Raw genomic sequence first — 23,691 nt, forward strand, 5'->3', positions numbered from 1 at the left:
GACAACAACTGTAAACAGTTGACTTTTTTCCTCAGAATTCTGGAAAAGAAGAAAAAAAGACGTGCGCACTTTTTTTCCCAGTGGCCCCAATCCTATTAAATAAATATTTTAAACCTTATGTTTAAAATATTTGAAGGAAGTTTATATTCTCCAGCACAGGCCTTCAGACATCAAAACGATTTGAGCCTAAACGGAGGGAATAATAACACATAAAATACAACCCTGTTGGTGTATCCATCACTCTATTGCATACAGAGATGAAAGAGGAAAAAACACATAGTTTCTGAGTTATTTATAGCAGTGTGCTCGGGTTTAAAAGGCCCCCGACGATGACGTAGTCTCCGCGGTACTTAAGCATCTAGCTAGCGCTACTAAAGAGGAGCATAAAAGGAGTAACGTGTTTCAGTTCAAACACAAAATTTATAAAAGCTCAACACGCAAACACACACTTGCTAACGGTAAAACTGGCAGAGAAAATAATAAGAGTTAAGTTCACTCAGAGATGGAGAGCAATGTAAGGAAGAGAAGACAGGAAGAATACCAAAAGGCAAGTACTGCTCAGCGGTATTTGATAAAGTGGAAATTTTAAAACCTGCATGTAATGCCCTCTTTTTTTTTTTTGAATGGCATATTAGCTTTGTATATGATATGAAGTTGTGAAACAGTCCAGGAAAACAAACTTAAGTATACTAACTTTGTGTTAGCAGTTGAGTGCAGGATAAACATGTTAGCTAGCAGTAATGGGATTTAAAGTAAAGAACAGTGTGTGTGACTGGGGCACAGAGGCTGTGGTGCTCATGGTCATATTTACGTTACATAAAAGGTAGCAGAGATTCATCTAAATGTAAGTTTATGATTGATTCACAGAATTCCACTAACTTTATACTGTCTATAAAGACGGTATAATAGGGAATGGAAGTCAACTAGGATATCTCATGAAACATCTTACATTTTGTGGGATTCAGTTGTGTAAATTCACAAAGAGCAGCAGGTCAGCTGGTCGCAGCTTGTACGCAAGGAAAATCTATTGAAGCTCACATTAGAAATGATTGTGAGTAGTGATTCTTTTTCCCTCTGAACTGAGCCACGTCACTACAACCACAGCATTAGAGTTCCTCCACTTGCTGAATCCCACTTAGTCCCTCACATTCAGGTAAACAAAAAACAAAAAATGTGTTGAGTTGTGTTCACATTATTTTACTGTTATATATTAACATAGCATGAGATTTAGTTAGCTTTGCACAACAGTAGCTGGTAGAAATGTCCTTCAAAGAGCTAGTTTTTTCTTTCTTACACGGAGTACATTTCACAGCCTGATTTTACTGATTTTCTTTTATTTGAGTAAAACAATTGATCGGTACTTAACTTTAACACAAGTATCTGTATTTTTAACTAAAGAATGTCTTTGCTTTTGCCACATCTGTTTATTTCCCAACCAAGGCCTGTGCTTTGGTGAGGGAGCTCTTCAAGATTAGAAGATATACAATCTTGTGGTTTCTAACAAAACCAACTTTTGGTCATGTTTCTTTACTTCTTGCTGTTTTTATACACCCATATAAACTGATGACTCAACAGAAGCTTGATTCCAGATGTGTTTACAGCGATGGTGGTATAGTGGTAAGCATAGCTGCCTTCCAAGCAGTTGACCCGGGTTCGATTCCCGGCCATCGCAGCTTCATTTTGTGACAGAGCAATTAGGGAGGAAAACAAACCTGTTTAATGTCAGAAAGAAGACGATAGTATACAATAAATGGGTATTCAAAGTAAAATAACAATTTATTGTAAAAAGATTTTATTGATTTTCTTTTACTTGAGCAGAGAAGTTGAATCAGTACTTTTTAAACAAAACTATCTGTACTTGTGCTTAAGTAAATCCTCTCAATATCACCAGATGCCGTGTTTCCTCCTTTGAGAAGCTCTGCTCAGCCTTTACTGCAGTCTCCTCCAGTTGTTTCTTATTTTTGGGTCCTTCTGCATTTAGTTTTGTATTTAATAACTAAATAGCACAATCTGCTTAGCTGATATCAGGTGATTGAGTTGGCCATGGAAAGATTAAGGTGGAAAAAAGGTGTTTTACTAAGTGTGCAGAACCTGATGATCTGTGAGTAATACTTCTTACTGGCCAGTAATATTGAGAGCCTAAAAAGAAGGCAATTTGACTTCTTTAGATATTTTGAGGATGTTTCACTTATCATCCAAGAGGCTTTGTCATTTATAGATCAACTGTCTAGTTTTGTCTAGTTTTCTAGGGAGGGCTGTCCCTTTGGAGGTGTCATAACCCACAAAGATGGTCGATCATAGTGGACATACACGGCCTCATTTACTGTTCTCTTAAACCAATTGTCATTGTCCAAAATGTGAACACTGGGATCCTGGGAAGCGTGTCCTTTCTTAGGTGTTGCAGGTGTGCCTCTGAGTCTTGTCCTCCTGTGTTGCATTTGTGGACACGTCTACGGCATCCACTGTTTAAGTCTATTCACATTTATGTGACATCAACAGCTCACATGATGGCGGGGTGGGGCAAGGTCTCACAGAGGTTTCAGTTGTCGGCCAGGTGATGGGAATGACTCACATATTTTTCACACCTTTGCTCATGTGATGACTCACATTACCAATAGCAGGTTAACATCCCTAGGAAGTACATCGATTTTTATATACACAGCACCCAGTTTCAGTCTCAAATTAAACAGACTAACGTCATTTTAAACATAAGGATAGGAATCCTTTGCAGTCAATGACTACTTGAAGTCAAGAACCCATGGACATCAGAGGTGGGAAGCAACGAAATACAAATACTTAGTTACTGTACTTAAGTAGAATTTTCAGGTACCTACACATTGACTTTTTATTTTTCTGATAACTTCTAACTTTTACTCCTTAAATGTTAACATGGATATCTGTACTTTTTACTCCTTTCATTTTCACAGCAGGCCCGTTACCTTATGTTTAACATATTTGAGGGAAGTTTAAATTCCCCAGCACTGCAGGCCTTAAGACATCAAAGTGATTTGAACCTAAACGCCTGGTCGCAGCTTGTATGCAAAGAAAATCTCTTGAAGCTCACATTAGAAATGATTGAGTAGTGATTCTTTTCCCCTCTGAGCTGAGCCACTACAACCAACCTTTGAGTTCCTCCACCTGCTGAATCCCAATTAATTCCTCACATTCAGGCAAAAAAAAAAAAACAAAAACAAAAAAAACCCAAAACTTTGGTGAGGGAGCTCTGCAAGATTAGTAGGATTTGACAGAAGATAAACAATCTTGTGGTTTCTAACAAAACACATTTTTGGTCATGCTTCTTCTCTTCCTGCTGTTTGTATACACCCATATAAACTGACGACTCAACAGAAGCCTGATTCCAGATGTGTTTACAGCGATGGTGGTATAGTGGTAAGCATAGCTGCCTTCCAAGCAGTTGACCCGGGTTCGATTCCCGGCCATCGCAGCCTCGTTTTGTGATGGAGGAAAGAAAGTAATTTTATATCAGAAAGAATACGATGGTATGTAATTAATGGGTATTCAAATTTAAAAAAAAGTTTGCGTTGCCTTGAAGTAGTATTACTTTATAATTATCATATTAAAATAATATGACGTTCAGTTAGTTTGCACAGAAACAGCTGGTAGAAATGTCTGTCAAAGACCTACTTTTTACTTTCCTACTCAGATTACATTTCACAGCCTGATTTTATTGATTTTCTTCTACTTGATTAAAGAAGTTGAATCAATACTTTTAAACACAATCTTTTAAACAAAACTATCTGTCCTTTAGTAAATCCTCTCGATATCACCAGATGCTGCGTTTCTTCCTTTGAGAAGCTCTGCTCAGCCTTTACTGCAGTCTCCTCCAGTTGTTTCTTATTTTTGGGTCTTTCTGCATTTAGTTTTGTATTTAATAAATAAATAGCACAATCCGAGTTGAGATCAGGTGACTGACTTGGGCATTAAAGAATATCCCATTGCTTTCCACTGAGAAACTTGGTTTTTTTTTCAGCATGCTTTGGGTCATCATCCATTTACACTGAAGTGCTGTCTATAGAGTTTGGCTGAATCTGAGCACAGGGTTTAGCCCTGTACACTTCAGAATTTATCCTGCTTCTTCTATCAGCAGTCACAGTGTTAGTAAACACAAGTTGCCTGGTTCCAACTGGAATTCCCAAGCATAATTCCCAAACAATTTATGCAAATCTTAAAAAACAATCCCCAAAGTAAAGCTGATTTCCTACACTTCAATCACATCTTAATTGTTTGTTTTCAAATCCACTGTGCTGGTGGCAAAATTACAAAAATATTGTCTTTGTCAGGCAAATTTTCAGCTTGTCTGTCTAAATATCGAGTATTTATGGGATCCTTCTGAGGTCCACACACAAACACACGGTACACCACTCCTCTGTACTGAAAATAAATACATCTTTATTTTCTCATCTCTATAGAGTGTCCCCTCCTTGCATCCCATTTAAGACATCAGTACAAAATACACATAATCATTATTAGACATTAACAGAAATGAGTAGACACCCACAGTCCGACATTAAAATGAATTAGAAGTGTGTGAAGGATTTCTCATCAGCGAGCACAGAGAGAACGTTTTCTGCAAACACAAATTCAGTAAAGTCTGAAGAGAATCAAAGGACAAATACCAGTTTAATTCATACCAGTTTGGACTGGACTAAATATTTATGCCACATGACAACATCTGAGCCACGTGCTCAATGATTATGTTGATGCTAAATGTTGCTGAAAGCTTCACATGACTAGGGAGTGCACCTTGGACCTTAGATATATTGTTTCCAAAGACAAAGGACGTACGTCCATACACACAAAGATCAGCTTTCAGGACGTAAGTTCAGTCCTAATGCAAGTATGCGTGGAAGTTCAAAGTAATCACGACAAGATCATAAAGCCAACGACATGACTTAAAAATAAAATAAAACCTAATGTTTAGGCCGTGGATGCCTTAAACACATTCAGCTCCCACATTTACATTTGTATTCATCAATAACTAATGGTACATGCAGAAAGCTGAGCGACCACATAAACAAAGGCTTTAATGCTAAAGAAAACAGGTTTGCCAACTGGTTATTAATGCTTCTGTGATCAAGCAGAAGATTCAAATTTCCCAGAATAAAAGCAGCAAGTTTCAGGTTTATCTGTATTAAGACATGCGGTTTGCATTGATCACAACAAGATATCCACAGATGAGCTCCGTATGATCAAAAATATGTTTACATTATTGCACAAGTGAAACTAACATGCCAACGCAGCTAAATCTCGCTAAGCTCTTCCCTCTGACTTGCCAATACATCATCATCCACATCATCATCACGGTCCCCATGACAACTTACAGAAATCTCTGTCATCTAGAACGTAAGCATCTCATGACTTTGCACGCTGACTCCACCTGCTCGAGCATGATCGACATAAAGAAATAAACCCAAACAAAAACACTTGAAGCAAAGACTCCTCGATTTTACAGGATGCTTTAGCTTAGCTTTGCACAAAGACTGGAAAAAGGGGCTAGCTGCTGGTGTCTCATCCAAAGAGAAACAAAACACCTTTTCTCGCAGCTCCATAGCTGTCAAATACAAATGCTTGTTTTGTGTTTTTTGTTTGTGTTTTGTTAAATAGCTGGAGGCCATGACAGCAAGGTTATCCATATAAACAAAACTTAGTGTACTCTAACATAAAATGGGTTATTATTAAAAGTACTGTGATTGGAGTTAGGTTGTTCAATATCTTTGATGATCTGATGAGCAGGAGGCAACACACAACCAGAAAAAGAAGAGCAGCAGGAGGACTATGACGACGATGATGGAGGCGATGATGATGCATCAGAAACTCTTAAATGTCTACTTAAACCCTTTTTAAGCAATTAAGGTGAAATGTGCATGGAATGAGTCATTTTAAGGTGGAAAGAATTCAGCACTATTATTAAAGATTAAGGAATGCAGATCTTTACAGTCTCTAACAGTGTACAGCCTAATAGTTGTTAGGGCATTTTCCTTGTTTTTAAGGCTCAATTCTGCCTAATTCAATAATAGAAAAAAGTCTCCTTGAGGATAAATATCCACTTTCTGGCTCCACCCCAACATTGTGTAGGACCAAAGAGTTTCACCTGTGGCGTTCATACCATAAAGAAATGTTTCAAATGTTTGTTTAGGGGGCTTAGAAGCAGCTGCTTCATGTTTAAAGCGTCCAGCTGATTTAAAAAAAAACAAAGCAGCTCCACGATGTGACAAAGTGAAACAGAGTTGAAGTCAGAAGCAACTGCTCTTCAGACATGAATTATTTTATATACTGCTGAACAGCCCGGGACTAAAATGCTTCAAGCGCCCCTGTTGTTCTTGTTTTTCCCCACCTTTCCTTTAGGTCTGTTGTATAGCTTATGTGTGAACTTGTAAGGTTTGGAAAGTTACTAAGATTAAAGTTCACATGTTTGTTGCTCATACGGTTCTTCTGTTACTGTCTAACACACTGGCCTCCCTGACAGCTGTCAGAGGACAAGTAGCTGGAAACAGTTTAGACAGTGGAAAGAGAAGCTGCAGGAATGTGCAGAATGAGTAAATACGATGTCATCTATAATATATAAAAATTTGTATGTGTTTTAAGTAAAAAAAAAACAAAAAAACAAAAAAAAACACACTATGTAAACATATTCTAATAGATCCCCCAAAATAAAATTATGAGTCTATATTATGAGCATAACATGGGCTCTTTGAAATTGAAAACTTTAAAAATACTCAGATACATAATGCCCAGAAACAGTTTTCACTGCTTTTTTTGTTTTTAAACAACTAAAAATATTCCCAATAAAGGTCCAGGGAGAATTCAGAGTAACCAAGGTGCCGTTTCACTTTCAGATTTATTAAATTTCATTTTTCACTGCTGTGATCAGCAGAAAATTAAGTTAAATTAATGCTCATCGTGGAACAGAAGCAAAAATTTCAGACGTTCTAGAAAATTCAAGAGCTTTAAAAAAATAAAAATAAAGCAGGAAGAGAGGAAATATACCCAACGGCCACTTCATTAAACCCATCTGCATAACACTGCTTTAGGTGCCCATCATTGTAATTAAAACAGCTCTGACCCACGGGGGCATGAACTCCGGGATGTTCTGTGGTATCTGGCACCAGGACACTGACACCAAATCCTTTTCTGCTGTTGTTGTTTGGCTGTGGAGTGCAGCCTAGTTTATCCTGGCAGTGTTTGCAGTGCACTTGTCACAACGTCCTCGCTGCACCGAGATGAGCGGTGGTTCTAATGTTGTGGCCGACTGGGCTGAACTAACGCTTTAACTGCTGAGGTTTTGAACACTGATGCCACAGTTGGTTACATTCAGTAATCTTACATTGTTCTTTGAAGGTGATCACGGACAAGATCATTGTGATTAGTATTATGTGCAGCTGCACAGTTCAGCTCTATGATTTCTTTAAATACAATTATCCAAACATGTCTTCTGCTAGTGTCATCTGATTTCCTGCTGGGATCAGAGGAGATTTGACAGAACTGGGATTAGTAGTGGTCATACTGGCAGGTGTGAGCAAACTAGTATACTAGTATAACTAGCATAACTAGCAAAAGTGGCAGTGGTTGTAGTTAGGTGCGTCTGCTGTTTGGTCACAACAGTTTGGGAAGGGAAGAAGGGATGTCGTTGATGTCTCTGGGTGCCATAGCCAAGAAGCATCAGACCACCACAGTAGATGCAACCAGGTGGGGGCGGGGCTATTCACATACAGGTGATGTTTCATCATCAGTGTTAGAGACGTACAGTGTACCAGACACACATTGTGTTCCACAGTGTTACGCAGCTATACAGTGATACAGACAGACAGTGGTGTCTCTCAGGCTGTGATTGAAAGGGGCGGTGCTCTGCTGTTGCTGTGACTACACGGGGGGTTGCCTGGCGGGTAGCGGTGACGGCCGTGGTGAAACGGCAGCCAAGAGCTCGCTGAAGATCTCCCGTCGCACCTCTTGCGCCACACTCTCTCGAATCTGGAAAACAAGAATCAGAAGAGGTGAAAGTGCTTAAAAACTTGACCTGATCCCTCAGATTGTTGTGGAGAATCCTCCTTTAATTTAAGCTTTTAATGCAAAGACACCTTATATAATCAGAAAACTGAGTACAACATTTTATTGTTATCTAGCTTTTATATCTCTGGAAATGTTGAGCACAGGGGGATAAGATAAGGTGTGAAAAGAACTGACGATTTTAAAAGAATCTCCTAAAAATGAGAAGAAATATGAAATGAAAGATAAGACGAGTCAAACTTAGGGAATAACTCTTGGTGGAGCCACTGTAAAGAAAGGGTTTATAGGACAACTCCACCCACTGCAATCAGCAACTAGCAGCAGATTATCTGCCATGCTAACGCTGTTGGAAATCAAATGAAAATGACTCAGTTTTTATATACGGTGTTTTATATGTAGTGCAAAGATTTATGATTTTAGCGTATTGATGGGCAGTAGGTAGGAACCTGATGGTGTCATAGTATCTGATCTAGATAGGAACCTACAAGGTGAGTGAAGGAGAAACGCTCAGTGTATCTAAGAGACACAGTGTAACTAAGAGAAGTTTCACCCGATCCAGCTTTATTAAAAATAGAAGTTTTAAGCCTAATATTCAAAATAGAGAGTATTTCTGTCTCCTGAATCCAAACTGGGAGCTGGTTCCACAGACGAGGGGCCTTAAAACTGAAGGCTCTCCCTCCCATTCTACTTTTAAATATACCAGGAACCACAAGTAACCCTGCAGTGAGAGAGTGAAGTGCTCTTTTGGGGTGATACAGTGATATGATCTTTAAGATAAGATAGAGCCTGAATACTCAAGACCTTGTATGTGAGGAGCAGGATTTTGAATTAGATTCTGGATTTAATAGGGAGCCAATGGTTGCTCAACTCTTGACTGTGTAGCCAGAAACAAAGGAAACAAACAAACAAACAAACATCTTTTGTTCGTGGTCTTTGGTTCCATGGACAAAAAATGTTTTATGGATATTTGCTGCTTTTCTCTGTAAACTGAATAGTTGGAGACAGAAAACGAAAGACTTTTGTTTAAATTTACATCTACTATTGTAGCCTGACTCCCGGATTCCTTGTTACCGGATGTGAAGATACAGGACACGTGTGTAGTCCAGAATGCCTGCTCGATGTTAAAGGACTATTTAAACCGCCTTCTATGGATTTGTGACTACTCCGCCTCCAATCCACGCGCTGCTTTGTTTGTTTTGTTGTCGTTGTCATTTGGTTTGGTTTTCCATGTACAACACACACACGTCACACTTGCTAATGCATTCATGCATCACTTCACACCCCTTGCTACTGACTTATTATTGACTTTAATAAATATTTATTAATCATTGTTAAGCCGAGAGTGCAATTACAGTCTCTGGTGAGACCTACGAGCATCTGTAACTTCATTTGTAAATGTTTTTTCCTCTATAAACATAATAACAGAAGCAGCAACACTGAGTCAACAACATTGTTTGGGCAGCTGGTCCTCGCGCTTAACAAAGAGGAAAGCTACGATATGTCGGGCAGGAATTCCAGAGTGTGATCCCAAAAAGTTGAGCTGCAAATGAATTTCCTGACCTCAATTTTGGCTTCGAATAAATTGCTTTAAACCATTACCTCTTTGATGAGCTGCTGCAGGCTATCCACTCTGACTTCCCCCGCTGCTCCTTCCTCCACCTCTGGTGCTTCTCCTCTGCCACCTCCTCCTGCTGCTAATGCTGCTCCATCACTGGCTCTCTCCTCCTCCTCAGTTTCCTCAGTGTGTACGTTGGGTCGAGGAGGGGGCGCAGGGGTTATATTAATCGATGCCCGATACATTCCTTGCTTCTGTTTGCCATCTCCTCCTCCTTGATCTTCTCTCACTGGACTGACTGACCTCGGGGAGGGGTTTGTGTAGGAGGAGTGGCGGTCAGAGCTGATCTCTGACTGCAGGAAGAGCTGCTCTCTGAGGAGGTCTGACACCTGGACAGATAGGAAAGACGGGCAGGAAAAGGTTAAGACATTAGTATTTTCAGCTTTATGTAACAAAAACATTGCGCGTGTGTGTGTGTGTGTGTGTGTGTGTGTGTGTGTGTGTGTGTGTGTGTGCGTGCGCGCGCTGACCGGCTCCATGGCTCTCAACGCAGAGGCGGTGGACAGACTTTCAACACTGAAGTCTCTGTGAAGACCCTGAGGAAAAGAACAATGGCAGTATTACAACAAACTAATATAACAGGCCTTCTGCCTTTTCTCTCAGAATCAGTTGACAATTTTTGTACAAAATTATTTAGCAAAAACATAAAATATTATGTTTATGCTTCAGTATCATGGAATATATCGTAGTTTCAGTAGCAAAACTGCACTGATTTAATGACTTTTAATGGGGTAAACTTTGAAGTGCTGTATCCTCATGTGGCTTAGGTGGCTGGTGAAAACAAGTCACAGCATATGAAAGGCCTCCTTTTTAACTATATATTTATACCAGCCTAGCTAATTCTGAGGGGGCCGGTGGGGACTTTTTAGCCCCACGTCCTTTGTTGTGTCGCTGTACTTTAGTACTCTTCCATTACACTTTTCTTTTACATATATTTGTGCCATTTTACAGATCTGATGTTTCAGGTGTTTTTTCCCCCAGAATTTAACACAAAAAGCATGACAATAGCTGTTTTACACAAATCCTCTGGTGTGCATTTACTCTGTGCTGCGTGCGGTGCGTCAGCTCCAGTCTGTCTTCCAGCTGCTGTTCGAGCTCCTGCAGTTCCTCTCTGACCGCTGACCTCAGAGATTGAAGCTGCTCCAACTCCAGCCTGCAAACAAACACACACAAACACACTCTCCAGGTTTGCTTTGCATTGCGGTGTCACGGCACCGTCACATTTCTGTTTGCTTTTGTGAGTCACCTGTCAGCAGGGCTCAGGTGATTGTAGACCGGAGCCTGCTGTCGGATGATTGCCAGCTCCAGATCCATCATCTGACTGCGGAACAAGTTCAGGCTCCGCCTCTTCTGCTGAAACTCTGCCAAAGTCTAAAACCAGAGACGGGCGCACAGTGAATCACACATTTACTGATAGTGACAACGGTCTGCTCCAGCGCTTTCTGGTTGGAAGAACAAGCACTGAAAACTAAGAGTGTGTAGGTTTTCAGTCATGCAATGGAAAATATGTAAATATGGAACACAAGGTTCTTACATGTAAATAATGAGCCAGTAAAAAAAAAAACCAAAAAACACTTGCTGCTTTCAGTGGAATCGAAAAGCAACATTTAAATACTGAAGGCTATATCCGGGAACAAACACTGTTTTATTGATTTAACATACAAACGTTCTATGTGGCCAAAATAGAGAAAGCTACGCAGGCATCAGAGGAGATGACGGTACCTGGTGATTAGGCAGAGTTGCTCTGGGCTCACTGAACATGTCTGGAGTATCGGCTCGGTTCTAGATGAGGAGAACAGCGATAACAACATAAGAAGGGAAACTCCGAATAAGAAGAAGAACTACAAACTCCAGACTAAACCTTAATTAACAGGGTGATAAGACAGTGTGACTGAGGAGGACTGACCAGACTCTGAACTGTTCCCCGGATCTCATGCAGGACTCTCCTTAGCTGCATCTCTGTGCTAGATGGGCTCTGGCCGGGTCCTGGACCTGGAGCATTAGCATCACGAAGCCCTGGATGGAGGTTGTGACCTGGGCTAAGGGCCAAACCCATGCCTATGTGGAAGCCAGGAGGAGGAGCCAGCCCTGGATGCAGACTGTGTTCTGGGGACACTGTCGGATGGAGATGGGTGTGGTGGGGAAATGACAGGTACGGGTTGTAGCCTTGATGACTAAAGTAGGGCGAGCCAAACTGTGAGCCTTGAGGAGGGAGCTGGTAGGGTTGCTGGTGACTGTATTGATGGTTATAGACCGGGTGATACATTCCAGAAGGTCCAGGATGCAAGTGACCCGAAGGGATGTGGTGAGGAGATGTGGGAGTTGAAAGAGGATGCAAGTTGGAGATGCTGTCATGCTGGGGGCCTGGGGAAGTTGAAGGCTGAAGGAGACTGGTTAGACTACAACGGTGGTTCACTGAAGGGCTGTGGTGATGGTGGAGGTTAGGAAGACTACCGTGTAGATGAGGAGGGGTGTACTGCAAAGCAGGGTTCGACATGAAGGGATGTGAGCTGGAGTTAGATCTTTGATTAAGATTTGGACTGGGACAGGGGTATTGAGCTGAACGGTGAGAATCAGAGAACAGATTCTCCTCTGGATTCAAACTTTGCTGGTTTCGGTAGGCATTCATGTTTTGCTGGAAGTGGCCAGGCTGCTGCGGATTGGACGACAAATCTGGAACACTCTGGGTGCTCCAAGATTCGGCATTTACTCCTGATGGCCAATCAGGAGGAGGGCTGGGGCTTTGTAGGGAATAGGATGGCCGCATCAGATACCGAGGTATGGGCTTAGGTGGAAAGACAGCTGGTGATTTTTTTTTGGAGCTAGATGAGCAGGCAGGATTTATGATCAGAGTTGACAGGCAGTTGGTTGGTTCTTCCTCCACTTCTTCCTCTTCCTTCTCCTCTCTTCCGTCTTCTTCTTCTTCCTTGTCCTCAGGCTCAGGGGTGTATTTAAAGGAGTACTTGGGCTGGGTGCAGGACGCCAGGCCTTGCCCAAACTGGATCCTGACAGATGATACAATCTTGCAGGGCGAAAGGAGTGAAGAGGGCAAGGAAGAGGACCTCTGCATGGAGATGCCACGTCTCTGGGAGGCTGTACGGTTCGACTGTTTGGCTCGGTCTAAAGCACTATGGACCAGAGAAGCTGGAGCCACAGGACAATGTGATTCAGCTTCATCCAAGAACACAGGCTCTACTTTGACTTTGTTCTCACCACTCGTTTTCTCTGTGGATGTATCTGTGTCTCCTTCAGTTTCTGTCGGGTTCTGAGTGTGCTCTGGTCCTTGCTCTGAATCATGTTGGGGTTCCTTTGACTCTGGCTGTGCTTGTTGTTCTGCAGCAGGCATACTCTGAGCAGACTCAGGCTCTGGATCAGGATCAGGATCAGTCCGGTCACATCTCTCAACATTCTCCTTACCCAAAGTTTCATCTTGCTGTACTTCTACTGGCCTGCTCCTGGGCAGATGGTGAGCTGTGTACTGTGGAATCTGCTCTGAAGTCTCTGTATCCATGTGCTCTTCCCTGGAGCCGTTACTTCGATCCGACTCTGCAGCTTCACCTGGCCTCGCCTCTTCCTCTCTACCATCTGGCAGGTCAAATGCTGGCTTGTCCATTGCAAGGGGAGTAGCCACGTCTTGTGAAGGGTGCGAGGTCACAGTGGTCTCGCTGTCACAGCTGTCACTACTCACCTGCACCTGATTACAATTAATTCAAATTATACTTAAATCCCAAATAATCATAAATATTGAAAAATATATAACTAATAGTGAAAGGGTATAGTATTTCCCCACAATGAAGAGGAGTAGAAACATAAAATACAGCATTACAAAATCAAATTCTCAGGTTACAGTGACTAAATTTTTGTGGTTGCAATTTTCTGATGGTTGCACTTTTGAAATGTGCTCTGCAGTAATCTTTGTAATCCAAAATTCCCATGTGCGACCAAAAGACGTATTACTTGCACACGTTTTAGTCTCCAATTAGAGTCAAAGTCATTAGAGCTGCTATTTTATTCAATCAGGACACCTTGATTTATATTGGTGCTTTCTTACCACTGAATGCTCAGTTCCTACTTGCTAAATCTGATTTATGTTAGATTACATAGGAGTACTTTTTTTTTCTTTAAATAAGAGAATAAAATAAGCGTTCTAGGCCACATTTGATTACGCTGCTTGTGATTCTTCTCCTGCTTTGACTAAGTTTTGTCTGGTTTTTCATGATTCATTTCAAATAAGTCTGAAGGTGACGGTCATGAAAAAGAAAAATAGGAGGGATGCACAGAAGAGACTTAAAAAAAAAAGAATGAGAAACAAACAAACAGACCTTAAGGTGGCTGTTGAGATCAGCAGAAGGCTCCTCAGCATAGCCGCTGCTGTCAGACTGTAGGCTGTCTCTCCTCGAGAGGTCTACTAGAAAGAGAGAAAGGGGAAATAAACAGCTTTATTTCTTCCTGCATTACCCGATCTGTCCTGCAGGTGGCAGAGCAGAATCATTCATAGAAAACATGTTAGCGTGCAACAAGAAGCTGTGTAGAAATTCTATGTCTAAAGGAAACGAGATTCTTAGTACATACCGAATAAAAACACATTAAGATGGAAAGAAAGACAAGGCTTTTAAGTGGATCAAAGCAGATAAAGAAGGGCTGCAGGAAGCTGCTGAACTCTGAATTTTAATTGGGGGAAAAAAACGACACTCCACTGGTTTGTTGCATGATTTACTACCAAGCAGTTAAAGAATTTAAAACAAAACTTTCTGACGTTCTGTTAGAAATCCTATAAATAAAAAAGCCCCACCAATTTTTTCCCCCCATTTATAATGAAAGAGTTCTTTTAAGATTTCAACAATGTTTTTCTATGAGATCTTATCATGTTGCATATTTAAAGCATCATCAGATTCAAGCATCAATAGGAGTGTTTGATTTGGAACTCCAGTGAACTATATATAGTTTTATGTACTCGATCTGGCTAGTTAAGGATTAAAAGATGGGCTCGCACTTCTTACAAACAATGGTGTGACTATATGGACAATGAAGATAAACAACAATGTTCATAACGGGCTCTAACAGAATCCACCTTAACAGGGAGTCGGTGTTAATGACAGAAAAGTCCACAGATATTTAGACAATAAAATGTTAAGAAGTGAAATTTCAGCCGTGGATTTCTTCAAAACGTCATTTTCAAGTAAAACGATCTAAACCAGGGGTCTCGAACTCCAGGCCTCAAGGGCCGGTGTCCTGCAGGTTTTAGATCTCACCCTGGGTCAACACACCTGAATCAAATGATTAGTTCATTACCAGGCCTCTGGAGAACTTCAAGACATGTTGAGGAGGTAATTTAGCCATTTAAATCAGCCGTGTTGGATCAAGGACACATCTAAAACCTGCAGGACACCGGCCCTCGAGGCCTGGAGTTCGAGACCCCTGATCTAAACAATGAAATTTTTGTATTATTCAAACGTATCTTGGTGAGTGTTCCACAAGGAATGAAATGCATTCAGTCAGTCAGCCCTCACAGACACAGTACACATTTGCATTTTACTGAAAAGCACTGAATACAAACATGACCATCTGCTTGCTTAAAGGAAAAATGCAAGTGAAACGATAAGGTCACGCAGAAACTCAAGTCAGCGCTCACCTCCCGATCTAGACGTCCTGTGTGGGTTAGCCTCGTCTTCGTTAATCTACAGGACAAAAACAGGCTGAGTTTTAGGAGAAAGAAAGAACTGAACAGAGTCCTTCCCCTAAATAAAAGCTCAGGCTTTTTACCAACTACTCCGCTTCACTGAGCAGATTCAGGCAACGTGTGTCAACAAGCTCGTTTTTCTAAAGCTGCAAAGACCAGTGGACACGGGTTCTCATCTACCTGACACCCATGTGTCCCTTTTCTGTCTTCAAGAGTTTTTTTGTTTTTTTACCCCCCCCCCCCCGATGACGTAAGCTGTTGTGAACAGCTGGTTCTGAGGTCTAAAGTATAGCCTAAATATGCATAAAATTTCACTTCTGCCAGCGTATTACAGTAAGTAGAGGATTTTTGTCTTTATTTGCATGAATTTGAATCCTAGAGTATCGTTCCAAGCCATGCCCACTGGCTAACAGCCTACAAGGGAACCAGTCTGTGAGAACCGACAGCATACATGTAAATGTGAAATGGCTTTGGTAACCTGGGACTAGGGCTGGGCCATATTATACCGTTCACGGTAATACCGGTATAATGTTAGGCAACGATAGGAAAATGAAATATCGCGATAGAATGGGAGTAAAACGCGCATGCGCAGTGCCTTTGTTTTCATACGCACATGGCCGATTGTTGAGTGAAACAGATGAACCAGAATTGGTTTGTAAAAATGGTGCAACTTCCGTGATGTGGAACTGGTTTGGTGTTTGTCCGTCAGATACACAACAAAGCACATTTTTTTGCAGAACATGCAAGCGGCCGTTCTAAGATGCTCTTAAATCTGGGAGTAATCTGGGTCCTAAACTCCGTAATCTTCAGGTCAAACAACACTGCAGCATCACTTAGAGTTAAAAACTGTCTAAATTCTTTCATCTTTAATAAAACGATCAGCATTGCTGCTTTACCAGGTGTAACTATAAAGTTTAACTTCCAGGCATCCATGAAAACAAAAGTTATTACATTTAACGGAGTTAGAAGTTAGCAGGAAGCTAGCGGAAGTTAGCTCGCTAGTTTCGCTAGTTACCTAAGCATGATATTGCATGTTCTGACTGAGAGATTTCTGAAAAAAATCAAACGTACAGCTCTGCTATCACTTCCAACATAAATGAAGACAGGAAACTAAACAGCAGTGACGTTTGTAGGGTTACTGAAGTTTGGCTAGCTGGTATATAATGATGTGCTACGTGATCGCTAGCGACACAGCTATGTTAGCATAACATAAACAGTGAAGCTGGAGGACGAACACTAACACTTTTCCACTTATAAAAGTTAACGTGAAGGTTCTTCATGGTTAGAGACAAATGCAATCGCATGGCAGGATGCTGTAAACGGACCAAACTTCAGTCAGGAGAACAACTGAGATAATCCATCCACAATACGAGGTTAGTCATTAATATACTGCAACAACATGGGAATAGAGCAGCTACCAGAGAATTCAACATTAATGAATCAATGGTACAGAAGTGGAGGAAGCAAGAAGAATGAGTTTAATAAAGTTTGATTTATCTGACTGCTTTGTTTCGCTTAATGTGCCTTATAATCCCGTGCACCTTATGGTCCGAAAAATGCGTACTGCACACTGCAGTTTAATGTTGCAAAGCACCTCTTTTTAACTTCAGTGGATATTATACATGGTTATGCTCAGGATATGTCAGCCCATTTCTACTGGAAATGCCTTTTGGTTAAACTTTCAGCAAGGAATTTGCATTTGCACTGTTACATTTTTATAAAGCTTTAATGTACATAAAAACCAGCTTCTTGTTTAAGTGAAAATAAATGGAAGGTTGTCTTTTTGCGCTAGTAATGTTGTGGAGTTGTATTTTGTCTCGCATCAATTATATCGTCGGTTATATCGTTATCGCAAATTTTCAAATATATATCGTGATAAATATTTTTGGCCATATCGCCCTGCTCTACCTGGGACACCATCACAAACACAGGAACAGCTAAATAGTAGTTGGTGACAACATTGTAACATGCCCATGGAAAGAGGTCACCCACTAATTTGACCAAGGAGTATGAAGCCCCCAGAGAAACCCGTACCTCCTCTATTTCAAAAGAGTCTGCGTTTTCTGTGCGAAGATGTGCCGGCCGTGGCGGAGCCAGGGTGTGAGGAGCTTTCTCTGGGGTGGAGTTTCTTTTCTCCACCTCTTTAACCACCTGAGTGCCTTCCCCTGTTCCCTGGTTGGTTGACTGAAGGTCTGGGTCGGTGGTGTGCTGTTCAGGTCTGATGGGAAGTAGAAGTTAGTCAACTGAGAAGTAACTGGTAGAATATTTTGTTATTCAGTTATTTATATAACCTTAGCTTGACGTCTGAGCAAACTGGGACAGTGGGAGCTTATGTATGAGTACTGCAGCTTTGGATGCATGGATTCAAGCTGGCAGTGAAGTTTCATACTTCATGAAGAGTCTGATATCGGTTATTAATAAATACATGAGAGAGATTAACAGCAGCTTACGTGTTTTGAATTAAAACACTGATGCTATGAGTAGCACCAGGATGCTAATATGACAAAAATTACATCCCAAATTTGAGGTACTTTACAAATATTTTTCTTCTGTGTGATTCAGTGAATAATACATTTTAAGTCATTCAGAGGAATAGTTTTAAATGGAAACTTTCTTGTTAGTCATTCTAGTCACTTCTATTTATAAACCCAATTACAAAAAGGGTTCATACTCTGTATGTAAATAAAAGTAGAATACGTTGACTCACAAATCTCAAACTCATATTTTATTCACTGTAGAAGATAGCTAATGTTTGCACTGAGAAATTGTGGCATTTTAGAAAAAATACTAGCTCTTTTTTTTTTTTTAAATCTGATTCTCAGAAGTAAAAAATAAGCACAGGCTAATTCTGATAATCTGCAGGAGTCTCTGTGGGCAAGGGATAAGGCCACGAGTCAATACTGAATCATGAATACCAGAAATACCAGATGTGAAATGATGCCTGCATCATCATCCAGCGCGATTATGATGGTTAATGATGGTCTTTGGAAGCCTATTCTTGGAGAGTGGTACAGATCTTTACATGCTAGCTAGGAGTACTCTGACTGCAGTTATGTGCGGGGATGCAATCCTCACATCTATTACCTGAGATGATTCAGTGACACCTGGGTTACTCCTTGTACAGGACAATGCCCAGCCTCATGTCTGCAATTCCTGAATGACAGTAACTGATGGCACTGACTAGCCGTCACATTCCTCAGACCTGAATCCAATTGAGAACATCTGAGATGTTATGGTGCATCTGAAACCAGAGACAGACCGTCTAGGAGCTCACTAATGCTCTGATCCAGATCTGGAAAGAGATCCCCAGGACACCATCTAATATCTTATTTGCTACAGGATTAACGGTAGCAAAAAGCAAAACTAGAAATGGTCTGTGGGCACCACTTGCTAAGTATTTCCCTTTTGTCTCATTTGTTGCCTCTCCATCACACCTGCTGTCACTGTTCTTTGTACTAAAGCAGGTGAAATGGATTCACAATGTAATATGATTCCTAACTGGACAGACCGATATTACTGAGGTCTGACAAAGTTTGAGAACCACTGGCTTCAATATCGATCTATATGTGTCATCCACAACTTCAAACTGGTTTATATGCATTAAGTAATGATACCTGTTGTCTGTTAGGGAACCTGTCTCTCCATCCCCACTGGTTTCCTCTGTAACTGTCGCGAGGGGACAGTTGTCTTTCTTGCGCATGTGTTTTGGGCTAACCACCTCTGCCTGGTGGTGAGAGTTGGTACTGGATCCGTCCTGTTCTGCTGACGCTGGTGCGTCAGCAGGAGCTTCATGTCCATTGGTTAGCATTTGCTGGTTAGGCGTTTGGGCTTCCGTCGACTCTGAGTTGGACGAGAACAAGTTGCGTCTGCTAATGCTTCTCGTGAGGATTTTGGCAGCGTTTATTACTGGGTCCCTCTTCTTCAGAGGAGAAGACTGCTCGTCTCCTCCTCCCTTTCGTCCTCCTTTTGCTCCTCCCTCTACTTCTCAGACGCAATTATAAAAAGTTAGAAAAAAGCCAAATCACTAACACTTTGGAGTAACACAAATATTGGTCAAACAACTACTAAAATAACTATTAAACTATTAAAAACTATTAAAAAAAAAACCCAAAAAAAACCAAACAAAAAACCACCTGTCAGGAGTAGGGATGGGTATCGTTTAGGTTTTATCCGATATCGGTGCCAAACTGGTATTTTTGAAACAGTGACGGTGCTTAAACGGTGCTTAAACCGGTGCTTAAAGAATGGAAAACACAAACTTTGTCCAAAAACCTCTCATGTTCAGCTGTTTTTTTGTAAAAAGATAACAATGTTAGCCTTTTCTGCAGCTATAGAGCATATACGGCATCACTCTTGGCTGGAAGCAGTGCTTAAACAATGGAAAAAACATAAACTTTGTCCTAAACCTCTCATGTTTAACTGTTTTCCACTTTTTCTTTGGTCATTTTAGCCTTTTTGGCCAGGGTGAAGGGAGTATCTGCCATCAAACAAGAAGACAGCTGCATGTAACTACGACGGTGTTTGCTAGTTCACCTTACATGCATTAATGTAATAACGTGGTTAGCCTACTCAGCGTAAATTACACACGAACAACATTAAGCTACTCACGCAGAGAAGAACGGCTGCTGCTGCCATCATCATCCTCATCATTTCTGCTACACTGGCAGGGCTAGGGGCCAGGACTCTACTCTTCGTGTTTTTGGGGGATGTTGCTAACTCCGGGTCCGATAACAGGCAACCCACCCGCAGTAGATGTGCTCGGTGTGAGGTCTTGCAGCAAGCTATCAAATACGGCGCATTTCTCGGCTTTTAAAAAAAACGTTATGCGTCGCCAGGTGTTTCATCAGATTTGAGGTGTTACCTCCTTTGACAGTATCACAGTATCAGCTTAAAGCACTTGTTGCAGGCTGCCGAGTTTGCATATTTTGCTGTGAAGTACAGCCATACTTTTGACCGCTTTGCCTTGGTCATTTTTAACCTGTAGCTCTGCTCTAAAAGAACGTACGTACCTGGCCCCGCCTACTATCCTCGGAAACGTAAAATGATTGGCTAGAATCCAAAGTGTATCACAGCTCAGGAAAAAAAAGCACCGAAATAAAGCACCGAAATGTGCGGTGCTTTTCGGTCTGGTTACTACCGTTTATGTCAGAACCGGATACCGGTACCCATCCCTAGTCAGGAGGCAAGGGTGCTGATCATGTCTTATTTAAAAATGTCTGTTCATCGTCTATTATGTAAAGTGATCCTTGTTAAAACATCAAGTTGACCAGATATGAATAAAAACCATATGGACTTTGCTTTCAGTATCAAGTATAGGGCTACCCAACTATTCAGCTAGTGATTTTTATCAGTGTTTTTCTAGTCTGATGACTTCAGTTAAATAAGCCCACTGTAATATATTAAGTACATTTTATTGTAAACATCCTCCACAGCAGTAAAAGTCAGATTAGTGTTTGTGCACGACTCTCTGCGCCGCTCAGCCGGTCCAGACTAAAACAGTCCTTCAATGGACTTTCTGTTGTTGTTGTCGTCATTACCTTGATCCGTAGTGCTGATCCGCTGGACCGGCTGCCCAGAAACTTGACTGTAGAGCTGGAAGAACTCGTTCGCTACTGTTGTCAAGACCTCGATCTGACGGAAACGACCTGAGAAAGAAGGCAGACAAGACGGTCATAACTAGGGATGGGTACCGGTATCGTTCTGACATAAACGGTAGTAACCAGACCGAAAAGCAGCGCACATTTCGGTGCTTTTTTTTCCTGAGCTGTGATACACTTTAGATTCTAGCCAATCTGTCTGTGAAGGTTCTCAGTCATCCAGGTCATCGTAGTCAAAGGAGCTTGCAAAGAAAAGCGTCTGGACTTCTTTAAGTTGCTTGAAGACGTTTCACCTCTCATCCGAGAAGCTTCTTTAGTTCTAAGGTCAAATGGTGGAGAGTCCCAGATATAAACCTAGTGGGAGTGACCCCTCCCCTCTGTCCCTCTGTGGGGGGTCACTCCCACTAGGTTTATATCTGGGACTCTCCACCATTTGACCTTAGAACTGAAGAAGCTTCTCGGATGAGAGGTGAAACGTCTTCAAGCAACTTAAAGAAGTCCAGACGCTTTTCTTTGCAAGCTCCTTTGACATTCTAGCCAATCATTTTACGTTTCCGAGGATAGTAGGCGGGGCCAGGTACGTACGTTCTTTTAGAGCAGAGCTACAGGTTAAAAATGACCAAGGCAAAGCGGTCAAAAGTCTGGCTGTACTTCACAGCAAAATATGCAAACTCGGCAGCCTGCAACAAGTGCTTTAAGCTGATACTGTGATACTGTCAAAGGAGGTAACACCTCGAATCCGATGAAACACCTGGCGACGCATAACGTTTTTTTTAAAAGCCGAGAAATGCGCCGTATTTGATAGCTTGCTGCAAGACCTCACACCGAGCACATCTACTGCGGGTGTGGTGCCTGTTATCGGACCCGGAGTTAGCAACATCCCCCAAAAACACGAAGAGTAGAGTCCTGGCCCCTAGCCCTGCCAGTGTAGCAGAAATGATGAGGATGATGATGGCAGCAGCAGCCGTTCTTCTCTGCGTGAGTAGCTTAATGTTGTTCGTGTGTAATTTACGCTGAGTAGGCTAACCACGTTATTACATTAATGCATGTAAGGTGAACTAGCAAACACCGTCGTAGTTACATGCAGCTGTCTTCTTGTTTGATGGCAGATACTCCCTTCACCCTGGCCAAAAAGGCTAAAGTGACCAAAGAAAAAGTGGAAAACAGTTAAACATGAGAGGTTTTTGGACAAAGTTTGTGTTTTTTCCATTGTTTAAGCACTGCTTCCAGCCAAGAGTGATGCCGTATATGCTCTATAGCTGCAGAAAAGGCTAACATTGTTATCTTTTTACAAAAAAAAAAAAACAGCTGAACATGAGAGGTTCTTGGACAAAGTTTGTGTTTTCCATTCTTTAAGCACCGGTTTAAGCACCGTTTAAGCACCGGCACTGTTTCAAAAATACCGGTTTGGCACCGATATCGGATAAAACCTAAACGATACCCATCCCTACTCCTGACAGGTGGTTTTTTTGTTTTTTTTTTAATAGTTTTTAATAGTTTAATAGTTATTTTAGTAGTTGTTTGACCAATATTTGCGTTACTCCAAAGTGTTAGTGATTTGGCTTTTTTCTAACTTTTTATAATTGCGTCTGAGAAGTAGAGGGAGGAGCAAAAGGAGGACGAAAGGGAGGAGGAGACGAGCAGTCTTCTCCTCTGAAGAAGAGGGACCCAGTAATAAACGCTGGTATCGGATAAAACCTAAACGATACCCATCCCTAGTCATAACACACCGCTCCAGAGAGAGAGAACAGCAGGAAAACAAAGAAAGAAAAGGACATGTGCAAGGCTTCCAGCCTGGACTGCTGGCACAGGACAGACTGTAGCCATGAATTTATGCTGACCCTGTTCAACAGAACAAACCACTTTTTTTTTTAAGGGCGTAAAGCATCAACCAACTACAAAGCAATGACCAATTTGCTTTTTTAAGTGAAAAAGATCTTAAAGTATAGATTTCTGTATCCTGCATAGTGCTGAGTAAAATAAAAAAAAAAAAATCATCTCAGGAGATTCACAGTTTCAGAAAACCAGACACCAGAGCTGTGACACTGCAGGAGACCAGAGACACGAACAGCAACTGCCAGAAACTATGGATTTTTTTTCAGTTTCCCCTGCTTTTGTATTGTTACAAGCTAAATGTGTGCTCTAGGCTCTAAAAATGAAACGGACATGTTTTCATCAGATTCTCAGTAAAGCTCCATAAATGTAATTTCAGCCTGTTACAGATGAAAGTTGACAGTCATGAGTTTGGCCTTTGCTCTAAAATAGAGCTCACTATACAAGTGTTTATTAGATGAGCAGAAATAAAGAAGTGAATGGTGGAGTGATTCCACAGCAGGACTTCATTCTTCAGAGAAATTGCTATTGTTAAAAATCTGGTTTTAAACAAAATGAATGTTTTGAATTGAAGAACTATTCTGAGAAATGAAAAACATCAAAAAGCTGAACACGGACGTCAGCTCCGCCACTCCTCCCTCCTCCTCCCTCCTCTTGGGGTTGTGTAAGTCGAGCTGTCAGTCTTATTTCTAACAGGATGATGACTTGCATACTTTCCTGTCTTCCCTGCTCCCCCTGCCTGTCTCTCACTGTTTAAATACTCATCAGTCTGTTATAAAAACACCGACTTCTGTCTCCTGTCTTTATGTGAACATGTTGTTTCTCGCTTTTATGTAACAACCTGAAACACAGATCTGCTAACTTATATTTCCCTCACCTCTGACTTGCAAAGCCAAAACAACAACAACATTTATTTATACTGCATCAGAGGTAAAAGTAAA

The 23,691-nt window shown here is 41.3% G+C and overlaps 1 protein-coding gene and 2 non-coding genes across 7 annotated transcripts in view; 2 read left to right on the forward strand and 1 right to left on the reverse strand.

Annotated features, from left to right (window-relative positions):
* The first annotated feature begins 1,600 nt into the window (after window positions 1–1,600).
* On the forward strand, window positions 1,601–1,672 carry trnag-ucc (transfer RNA glycine (anticodon UCC)). The gene has a single exon. It is a non-coding gene; the product is annotated as a tRNA-Gly (tRNA).
* A 1,701-nt stretch (window positions 1,673–3,373) lies between these two features.
* Window positions 3,374–3,445, forward strand: trnag-ucc (transfer RNA glycine (anticodon UCC)). Its single transcript has one exon. It is a non-coding gene; the product is annotated as a tRNA-Gly (tRNA).
* Window positions 3,446–6,497: 3,052 nt separating this feature from the next.
* Window positions 6,498–23,691, reverse strand: part of itprid2 (ITPR interacting domain containing 2) — a 52,178-nt gene continuing 34,984 nt past the window's right edge. For 2 of the 5 annotated variants that reach the window (XM_085383451.1, XM_085383452.1), the window contains exons 11-22: window positions 20,858–20,965; window positions 18,935–19,301; window positions 17,355–17,538; window positions 15,273–15,318; window positions 13,963–14,048; window positions 11,547–13,334; window positions 11,363–11,422; window positions 10,887–11,011; window positions 10,682–10,793; window positions 10,111–10,176; window positions 9,625–9,969; window positions 6,498–7,989 (exon numbers count right to left, since the gene is read on the reverse strand). In XM_085383451.1, the coding sequence (XP_085239577.1) occupies window positions 7,882–7,989; window positions 9,625–9,969; window positions 10,111–10,176; window positions 10,682–10,793; window positions 10,887–11,011; window positions 11,363–11,422; window positions 11,547–13,334; window positions 13,963–14,048; window positions 15,273–15,318; window positions 17,355–17,538; window positions 18,935–19,301; window positions 20,858–20,965 (3,395 nt within the window). In that variant the 3' untranslated portion in view covers window positions 6,498–7,881. The remainder of the gene's footprint in view (window positions 7,990–9,624; window positions 9,970–10,110; window positions 10,177–10,681; window positions 10,794–10,886; window positions 11,012–11,362; window positions 11,423–11,546; window positions 13,335–13,962; window positions 14,049–15,272; window positions 15,319–17,354; window positions 17,539–18,934; window positions 19,302–20,857; window positions 20,966–23,691) is intronic. The other 3 variants (XM_085383454.1, XM_085383453.1, XM_085383455.1) reach the window with 3 other exon arrangements.

This window comes from Rhamphochromis longiceps, linkage group LG16, assembly GCF_057381845.1.
Source record: "Rhamphochromis longiceps isolate RC_006_pf linkage group LG16, R_longiceps_female_GT1.1, whole genome shotgun sequence".
In the NCBI taxonomy this organism is placed as follows: domain Eukaryota; kingdom Metazoa; phylum Chordata; class Actinopteri; order Cichliformes; family Cichlidae; genus Rhamphochromis; species Rhamphochromis longiceps.